Source organism: Engraulis encrasicolus, chromosome 20 (assembly GCF_034702125.1).
Source record: "Engraulis encrasicolus isolate BLACKSEA-1 chromosome 20, IST_EnEncr_1.0, whole genome shotgun sequence".
In the NCBI taxonomy this organism is placed as follows: domain Eukaryota; kingdom Metazoa; phylum Chordata; class Actinopteri; order Clupeiformes; family Engraulidae; genus Engraulis; species Engraulis encrasicolus.
Window position 1 is genome coordinate 48080728 of NC_085876.1, and position 10419 is coordinate 48091146.

Genomic DNA, 10419 nt, shown 5'->3' on the forward strand with positions numbered 1-10419 from the left:
TCGGTGCCTGACCAGAGCGCCTTGTTGTTTCCTCTGGCGGGGGTGTTGAGTAACCCTTCCCCGGGTCTCCCTCTCTATCTCCTCCCCTCTCACTGCCTCCCTCTCTGCGGGATCCGCTCCGAGTTTGACCTTGAAATTTAGTTAACGAATGAGAGCATTTTTGAGTGGCCCTACTACACCGATTCATAACATAGAGAGGGAATATTCGTCTGTGTCCCCTAGTGGAGAGGAGACGGACTTACAATGTCAAATGAAAGGAGAAAAAAGAGGGATGAACGCCATGTCTGAATCCCGCTGTTGAGGAGAGGAGGAGTGGAAAACGGGTACGTCCCCAGCGACTGCGTTACCCAGACCCAGAGCGTCGAAGATTCGGCTCGCAGCGGGTCCTGTTCGGGCCGGTGGATCCCTGGGATGTCTGAGAGCGCAGGGGTCCCACAGGGTTCCCCGGCCGTCGGTGCCTCTGGTTCGGCCCCAGCAGCGCCAGGAGCCGGGGGAACGGAGTGTTCAGGCTCCGCGGTCGGCTCTGCACGTATCGCAGTCAAGAAGGCACAGCTCCGCTCCTCCCCGCGACCCAAGAAACTGGAGAAACTCGGAGTGTATTCCTCCTGCAAGGTACCCACACCAACTGCCTCGGCGGCCAGCCGATCCGTCTCTTATGGCGTCTGCTCTGGACTTAGTTTTGGTTTTGCGTGTGTGTGATCCTGCGTTGCTGACGAGCGCTGCATTTTGCAAGCGCAGCACAAGTAGCCATGGCTGCTTGTTTTTTTTATTACTATTATTTTACGCATTTAATTCTGCTTCATTTCTGAACAGATGAAAGTTCATCAGCAATGCCAAGGGCATATTTCATGGCTGAACTTGAATATTGACACAGTGTGCAAAGGAAACTTTGCAGCTGCGTATTCAGGGGGAAGACGTAAACACACATAGTTGGCGGATTGTCAAGTCCAGTGTTTTGAATATCTTGGTCAGAGTGAGCGAGAACATGGTTTGCTAGCAACAGGGCACTAAACTGTGGTCGACAGCCGTGCCATACACTGGGCGAAATGTGTGTGTGGGTCTGTATGTGTATGTTTTGATGTATACAGATAGCTATGAGACGTGCGATTATGTTTGTCGATGCCACAGCTCGACCAGCCCAGAAGGGCGTCTTTGTTATGACAGGGTGACAGCTGCTTAGGGGCGGGGCTTGCTGCAGCGCGCTCTCGGGCACGCGAGCATGTAGAGTCGCGCGACTGTGTTGTTGTTAATTGAAGGGCAGCAAAATAACAGCACGAGCGGAGGCTCGAGGGGCAGGCCCGGTTACTGACACGTTCCAGAAGGCTTATCTCGTCTCTTTAAACGGGCTAACGGTTACAATTGTCATATCTGACTGACAACAGCCATGTCCGACCGCCTCCATCCCCCCTGCCTAGCCATGGAACTAAAGATAAACATTAGGAAGTGGGGTAGAGAAGTTGTTTAAAAATGGTTGTACAACTGTCATAAATTAAAGATATGGAAACAAGAAAGGCGTACTTTTTTTCTGGGTGGTGTTATTGTTAGAATTTCTGCCCACAAACTTGCTCTCGACAAGATGAAGATAAAAAGAAGTAGAGAGACGTCAATAGACGGTCGTAGAAGTGTAATAAATGAAAGAATGTTTTATTTTTTGTGGCTGATAATGTGAAGACTACACTACAGTAACAGCAACTGTCTTTGTCTTGCCATTGACAAGTAGGTAAATAGCAAATATTCTCACTGGCCAAGTTTTCCATGGACTTAGATGAGGTTTCTTTAAAAGAGTTGGGGTGGGACTGGATGCTTGCCTATCAAAAGAATATGAGAGCCAAGCCAAACTTGTTGTTCTTCTTTTTTCTTTTTCTTTTCTTTTTTCCCTGAAGGTTTTACATAGTATATTTATACAGTGCCAGTGTTAGTTGGAGATGAGAAATGTGACACGTGTGTGTGTGTATGCGCTTGCTTGTGTGTGTGTGTGTGTGTGTGTGTGTGTGTGTGTGTGTGTGTGTGTGTGTGTGTGTATTCTCTCTCTCTTTCTCTCCGAGCAGGCCGAGGGAGCTTGTAAGTGCAATGGCTGGAAGAGCCAGAATCCTCCGCCGACCCCTCCTCCCCCCACTCCCCCTCCTCCCCCCACGCCCCCTCGCGCCGAGCTGCCCACCGCCAACCTGCAGGAACCCTGCAGCAGCTGCAGCCACACACTCTGTGTGTGTCTGTCTGTGTGTGTGTGTGTGTGTGTGTGTGTGTGTGTGTGTGTGTGTGTGTGTGTGTGTGTGTGTGTGTGTGTGCGTGTGCACACATGCATCCATCTGTGTGTGTATGTTGATATGTTTGTGTGTGTGTGTGTGTGTGTGTGTGTGTGTGTGTGCGCACATGTGCATGCGCGTGTGTGTGTATGTGCACACGTGCGCACACGTGCATACGTGTGTGTGTGTTTGTATGTGTGTGCGTGTGCATGAGTGTACGTATGTGTGTGAATGTTGTCTCTTTTTGATACGCCTACTGACTAGGATTGGCTGGCTTGTTTGTTTGTTTGTGTACATTTGGAATCCTCTATGTCAGGAAGTAAGCATGGGTATGGCGCTATGCTCTCCATATGTTGTGCATTGCGCTATGCCGTCCATATGTTGTGCATTGCGCTATGCTGTCCATATGTTGTGCATTACCTGGCACCAACCATGGATTTGTACCAGCCTGATTGTCATCGACTTTCAATCTCTTCGAGACTTGGGGTGCATCCCAATATGTGACCTTGCCTCCTCCACTTGCCTCCTCCACTTGCTTCTCGTCATGATGACATCACTGACAACAGCATTATATTTCAATATCTTGCAAAAGCTCAATTGTAAAGTCTTTTTCTCATTTGCAATTGTGATGGTGAATGAAAAACAGTCCCTCAAAAGTTGTTGTGGCGAGGCTGACAGCTGGGAAACTTTATCGTTTTCTCCACGGAGGAGGGGCCAGGAGGCGGGACGAGGAGACAAGCACAAGTGGAGGAGGCAAGGTCACATATTGGGATGCACCCTTGGTCTTACCAAGAGCATAATTAACAATTACGCTAGCGGGCCTATTCACTAATTGCTGAAAATACTCAACTACGCCATAACAACATTGTTATGACATTACTGAGAGCAGATTAAGACATAGCCATTACAATTTTGGTGACAGTAAGGTTATAACATAGGCTCTGCGCTAAGGGGTTAAGTACTCTCTCTCTCTCTCTCTCTCTCTCTCTCTCTCTCTCTCTCTCTCTCTCTCTCTCTCTCTCTCTCTCTCTCTCTCTCTCTCTCTCTCTCTCTGTCCTGTAATCAGCTACCAGTCCCTGGATGGGTCTCCTCTATAGTCAATAAAACACGATGACTGATTATTTTATAAACTTTTATAAAAGAATATGATGGAATATGCACTATTTTGAACATCATCATAACGACTCCCATTTTTGCATGTGTTCTGGAACAGAGAAGGGGACAGTGCATTAATTTGACCTGAGCCTATACTGCCCTACAATTTCAAAACGCAGTATCTTGAAAATGGTTGAAAATGTGTTTAGACCGTAAATTGGCTTTAAAATACCTTCTTTTTCTTGTGTTTAAAAAATTTGGTCCAACTTGGTCCCGTTTCAGAAAAAAACGATAAAAAAACGATTATACTGGGTTTTTTGGTTTTAGGAGGTCACGTTGTACTAGCCAAGAACGCAGTATAACGCGCATTATACTGCACTTCTCCATTGACACCGTGGTTTAGGTTTAGACAGTAATACCACAACAGAACGCAGTATAATGATTTTTCAGCTAAAAAGTAATGAGAATGATGTTTTTTTGTTTTTTTCTTATGTGCATAAATTTTCACCATAAAAAAGTATTAAATGGAAGTGTCACCACCAACACTACATCACTGGCGAAGGAGGCCCATCAGCGTCTTTACTTCTTGCGCAAACTAAAGAAGGCAAGTGCTACACCCTCCATCATGACAACATTCTACAGAGGAACCATAGAGAGCGTCGTGTCCAGCTGCATCACAGTGTGGGGAGGAAGCTGCACGGAGAAAAACAGGAAGACACTCCAGCGTGTTGTGAACACAGCGAAGAAGATCATTGGAGTACCACTCCCCTCACTGCAGGACATTTACACCGCACGCCTCACCCGAAAAGCACTGATGATCATCAAAGACACAAGCCACCCTGCACACAAACTGTTCAGCCTCCTGCCCTCTGGAAAGAGGTACAGGCGCCTCCGTTTCCGTACCACCAGGCTTGCAAGCAGCACGATGCATCAAGCAATCAAGATACTGAACACTCAACCCACTCTCCCTTCACTGTCAGCCTCTAGCCAGCCAGGCAACTGACAACGGGAGAGCAAGAAACGCAATTTCAAATTCTTTGTATGACCAGTGCATGTAAAGAAATTGACAATAAACTTGACTTGACTTGACTTGTCATCGGCACTTTACCTCCAACACAGTTGCGTGGCCAGCAAGGAAACTTTAAAGCCTATTTTCTCAGTTTGCCATTTTGAATTATACTGCGTTCTGAAATTGTGGGGCAGTAAAGATGGGTTCCAATTTTTTTTTTTTCCCCTGGCTGCGCACAACTCAACCTCTGATTGTTGGGAACTGTTGTCAGCCAAAAAATTAGCTCACATGGCTGGCTGCCAGTGTCTTGCCCCTCCTCACAAAACCCTGTTTATAAACAAAAAAAACCATGTATGGGTTGGTCCATCCAGACATCATCATCATCATGCAATTTCGTTGTGTGCAGTGTGCAGTGTTCACTGGTGTGCTGTGGAGTGCTGTGTCACAATGACAATGGGAGTTGGAGTTTCCCAATGGGCTTTCATTTCTTTCATCATCATGTGTCCTGTCTTGTGATTGGTTGAGAGCAGGTGATCATGTGACCCACCTGGAGCACGTGTCGGAGGAGGAGGTGAACAGGCTGCTGGGTATCGCTCTGGACGTGGAGTACCTCTACAACTGCGTACACAAGGAGGAGGACCCCGACACCAAGCAGGTCTACTTCTCTCTCTTCAAGGTCAGTCACAGACACCAAGTAGGGCTACTTCTCTCTCTTCAAGGTCAGTAGTACACCAAGCAGGTCTACGTCTCACTCTTCAAGGTCAGTCACTATACACCAAGCAGGTCAGCTTATCCCTCTTCAAGGTCAGTCACTTTACATCAAGCAGGTCTACTGCTCACTCTTCAAGGTCAGTCACATACACCAAGCAGGTCAGCTTCTCACTCTTCAAGGTCAGTACACCAAGCAGGTCAGCTTCTCACTCTTCAAGGTCAGTACACCAAGCAGGTCTATTTCTCCCTCTTCAAGGTCAGTAGGACCCTGACACCAAGCAGGTCAGCTTCTCACTCTTCAAGGTCAGTCACAGACACCAAGCAGGGCTACTTGTCCCTCTTCAAGGTCAGTAGGACCCGACACCAAGCAGGTCTACTTCTTGCTCTTGAAGGTCAGTAGTACACCAAGCAGGTCTACTCCTCCCTCTTCAACGTCAGTACACCAAGCAGGTTTACCTCTCACACTTCAAGGTCAGTCACAGACACCAAGCAGGGCTACTTCTCACTCTTCAAGGTCAGTCACTATACACCAAGCAGGTCTACTCCTCCCTCTTCAAGGTCAGTACACCAAGCAGGTTTACCTCTCACACTTCAAGGTCAGTCACAGACACCAAGCAGGGCTACTTGTCCCTCTTCAAGGTCAGTCACAGACACCAAGCAGGTATACTTCTCCCTCTTCAAGGTCAGTCACTGTACACCAAGCAGGTCAGCTTCTCACTCTTCAAGGTCAGTAGTACACCAAGCAGGTATACCTCTCACACTTCAAGGTCAGTAGGACCCTGACACCAAGCAGGTCAGCTTCTCACTCTTCAAGGTCAGTCACTTTTCACCAAGGAGAGTAGAGATAGGAGGGCGTACTGTACTGATGTCATCAGAGCGTAGTACGGCTTGGCCGCGAGGGGAGTCACTTTTCCTCCACGGTCAGTACTGGAGGAATGGTAGTAAGGTGCAATGCCACTACCGCCATGGTTGGTAAATGGACTAAATGGTAGATGGACTGTATTTATATTGCGCCTTTCCACTCCTTCAAGCACTCAAAGCGCTTTACATTGCATGCCTCACATTCACCCATTCACACTCACATTTACACACCGGTGGCCGTGGCTGCCACGCAGGGTACCACCCTACCACCAGGAGCAACTTGGGGTTAAGTATCTTGCTCAAGGACACAACGATGGAGTCAGGCCGAGTGGGGCTCAAACCTGCAACCTTTGGGTTGCCGAACGGCTCCTCTACCACCTGAGCTACCACCGCCCCTTGGAACAAACTGAACACTGACAACTGGACATCCTCTTTCGACCCCCCTAAACCTCATTCCCATCCGGGTCACGGCACCAGTGTAAGACGAGGTGTTCCCGCGCAGTCCGTCCCCCTGTTCAACACTACGGTACCAGAGATTCTTTAAGTATATAGAGATATGCCAATGTAATAGGCTGCTATGGGCACCTAACAAGACCAGGTTCCTGTCTGCCTAAAGGAGCGTGTCATAATAGTCCTAGTCCTAGCATTGAATAGAACAGTCCTTAGGTCTGCCTAGGTCTGCCTAAAGGGGGATTCCCCCCCTCCCCCTTGCAATAATAGAACCCGGAAACAATGGGCCAATGGAACCTCTCTCTCTCTACACTCTCTGACGATACTGTATGAGTATTCGGGAGGGAGGTTTACTAACGGGCTAGAGGGCTAAAGCCTGGTTAGACTCCTCCTGCAGCTGCAGGAGACGTACTGTCAGCGGGGGGGGTGGCGGCAGATCACATACCCAAACAGCCACCACGCCCCCCTCCTCTTTAGAGCTGAAACGCCCCCTTGCAGCGCTCAACGTATACAGTACTTCTCCCAGGCTGGATTGTCTGTAATCTTCCACCATAATATTCCAGTCACTTCTCACTCTTCAAGGTCTTCAGTCACAGACACTGAACAGGTCTCTTTCCTGCTATTTTAATGCAGCCAAAACTCACCATTCAATTTCACTTTCAATTTCATTCTTCAAGGTTAGGCACAAACCCCAAGTAGGCATACAGTCGTCTCACTCTTCAGGATCATAGACACCAATATGGTTATTGAATCACAGCTTAACATCTCTTTCTCTCTCTCTCTCTCTCTCTCTCTCTCTCGCTCTCGCTCTCGCTCTCGCTCTCTCTCTCCCTCTCTCTCTCTCTCTCTCTCTCTCTCTCTCTCTCGCTATCACTCTCTTTTTCTGACAGCTCCTGAAGAAATCTATTCTGCAGATGGGAATGCCCACTATAGAAGCACTAGAGAGTCCTCCATTTGAGAAGCCCAGCATTGAGCAAGTATGCATGCATACACGCACGCACACACACACACACACACACACACACACACACACACACACACACACACACACACACACACACACACACACACACACACAGACACACACACACACACACACAAAGAGATGTTAACTAAATATATGTATATGTGTGTGAACTCATTTTTTTAAATTAAAATTCATGTTTTTATTTCATTTTTAAACGCACAGCACACTCTACTTTTCACATCAGAAGATGTATCACTACAACACTTGCTGTTGTTTACATATCCCTCGTCAAAGACAGGGGGCACTGTTATCACAGACAGGTAAACCATCTGCTGTAAAGGTGCACTGTGTAGGATGGTGGCCAGAGTGGGTATTGCCACTACGCTGTTCATTGAAACTGCTGTCTACTGCCAAATTTGAGCTTTATTTACCAAATGATAAAGTAATAATAATAATAATAATAATTGTATTTGTATAGCACTGTGTCATACAAGGCATGTAACTCAAAGTGCTTAACAAATGGGAAAAAACATTGTTAGAGATAGATTTAAAAGGAGAGGTATAGAGGAGAGGCAGAAAAAGCCGGAAGGCAGAGGAAGAAGAGATAGACAGAGAATGTAGAGTCATAAGGTCAACGTAGGTTAGGACCAGGATTCTTAGATGTGTAAGGTCCATAGTGGCTGGGCCTATCATAAGTCATAGATAGTCACACAGAGATTGGGCGCTCAGGTGCGGCCCCTGGTGGCATCAGGGGTGAGGAAAAACTCCCTTTCGCTTGATTCATAGTTTGTGAGGGGGAAAAAAAGCTCAGTGAGGTCTGAGAAAAAAGACCCCCTGTAGTCAGGAAGAAACCTCAGGCAGAGACCAGCGGCCACCTAGGGGAGCCCCCTGCCAGGGCTGGATTGCGAGTAGTAAGGGCGCTGCGGCGGCTGGGACACTATGACGCCTTGGCAGCTAGGAGTTGGCAAGGATGAAGAGGTGGGTCTTCAGCTGCTTCTTAAAGGAGTCGACGGAGGTGGCTGATCGGATCTCGATGGGGAGGGCGTTCCATCTCTTGGGCGCATAGCAGGCAAACGCGGCGTCGCCGATCTTCTTCTGCGGGGGGGTGGGGGTCCTTAGCAGCTTGGCATCAGTGGACCTGAGAGCTCGAGCAGGGGCATAAAAAGAGAGCATGTCTGAGATATAGCTAGGGGCAAGTCCATTTAATGCTTTAAATACTGTGAGCAGAATCTTAAAGTCGATTCTGTATGAGACAGGTAACCAGTGCAGGTCTGCCAAGACAGGAGAGATGTGCTCTCTCATTCTGGTTCTTGTTAGGATTCTTGCCGCAGAATTTTGAATGAGTTGCAATTTGTCAATTAATTTTTTTGGGAGACCGGAGAAAAGAGCATTGCAGTAGTCTATCCTACTGGTGACAAAGGCATGAATAAGTTTCTCAGCGTCTTGTCGGGGGGCCAAGCCGCGCACTTTGTTGACATTTCTAAGATGGAAAAAAGCAGATTTTGTTATCTTGTTGATGTGAGGCTCAAAGCTCAAATCCGAGTCTATGACCACACCTAGGCTAGTAACCTTATCTTTAATGTGTATGCTTAGGTCACCTAGGCTTGAGTGGAGTTTTGCACGTTTTTTCTTAGGCCCAATGAGCAACACTTCAGTTTTATCTTCATTTAATTTTAGGAAGTTACTGTTCATCCAATCTGTAATGGCAGACATGCATTTAGTCAAGGCATGAATGGCAGTGGTTTGGCTAGGCTCGACAGAGATATATAGTTGAGTAATAAGTAATATTTAGTAGTATGACCAAAGTACATTAAGTTTTGCTAGATGCTATGTGGATCAATACCGTTACAGGTGCAGTGCACAATATTTTCAGCAGTTTCTTTCCAGAATTCTTGCTGCTCATTCACACATGTTACCCTTTTCACGAATACTTACCACCACCATCAAATTGTAAGTATTCATTATTTTCCCAGTCATAATGAATACTTACAATTTGATGGTGGTGGTAAGTATTCGTGAATATGAATGTTACCCTTTTCACGAATACTTGCCACCACCATCAAATTGTAAGTACTCACTATTTTCCCAGTCATAATGAATACTTACAATTTGATGGTGGTGGTAAGTATTCGTGAATATGAATGTTACCCTTTTCACGAATACTTACCACCACCATCAAATTGTAAGTATTCATTATTTTCCCAGTCATAATGAATACTTACAATTAGGGCTGCACAATTAATCGTCAATAATCAAAAATCGTGATATAATCGTGTAATCGAAATTGTGATTTCAATCGTGATTTAATCGTAGCAATAGTGACCTACCTTTGAGAGCGTCCTTGAAGCCAGAACATACTGACAGGCTGGTGTTTCTGGCCAGAAATCTGTTCACCTAAGTGTCACGCTATTGCCTTTTACGCAATTATTGCAATTCATTTTATTTTGCTCATCCCGTATATAATTCAGTCTTGGTTATATTTCATTTTGTTATAATTTTTACAAAATTCAGCAAAAATCAATAATCGTGATTAATAATCGTGATTATGATTTTGACCCAAATAATCGTGATTATGATTATTTTCCATAATCGTGCAGCCCTACTTACAATTTATATAGTTCTTATCACTGACCTGAGAGTAGCCAGTACCATTCGACAACTCTGATTGCAGTCTTAACTGAGTCAGAGGGGCTTTAGTACTAGTGACATAGTAGTGTAGTTGTGTAATAACTACTCATATGAAAGGTTTACTCTTTAGGGAGTTCATGGTGGCTCATGATGGCTTCCTTAAATTCCTTACTGTAGGTGCAGCATTGTTTATTTATATTATGCAGAGACTACACTTCTCTTGCCTGGTTCTCATGCAGACCCGTCGTACATTTCTGCTCAACTTCACACTACTCTAAACTGACTGTCAAACAGTAGGCTACTGAAAGAAGTGTGGAGTGGAGAGGGGTGGGTACACCATGTACCATTCATAGCAGAGTAATTATAGATGGTCAAAAACGGCTGTGGCAATAATAGCAACTCCCCACATTCACACGCACGCACACACACACACACACGCATGCACGCACATACAC

General features: G+C 46.2%; 1 protein-coding gene across 1 annotated transcript in view; it reads left to right on the plus strand.

Annotated features, from left to right (window-relative positions):
* Window positions 1-403: 403 nt before the first annotated feature.
* kat2b (K(lysine) acetyltransferase 2B) overlaps window positions 404-10419 on the plus strand; it is a 31130-nt gene continuing 21114 nt past the window's right edge. The window contains exons 1-4 of the mRNA XM_063186041.1: window positions 404-612; window positions 2049-2202; window positions 4878-5023; window positions 7260-7346. Of these exons, the coding sequence (XP_063042111.1) occupies window positions 412-612; window positions 2049-2202; window positions 4878-5023; window positions 7260-7346 (588 nt within the window). The 5' untranslated portion in view covers window positions 404-411. The remainder of the gene's footprint in view (window positions 613-2048; window positions 2203-4877; window positions 5024-7259; window positions 7347-10419) is intronic.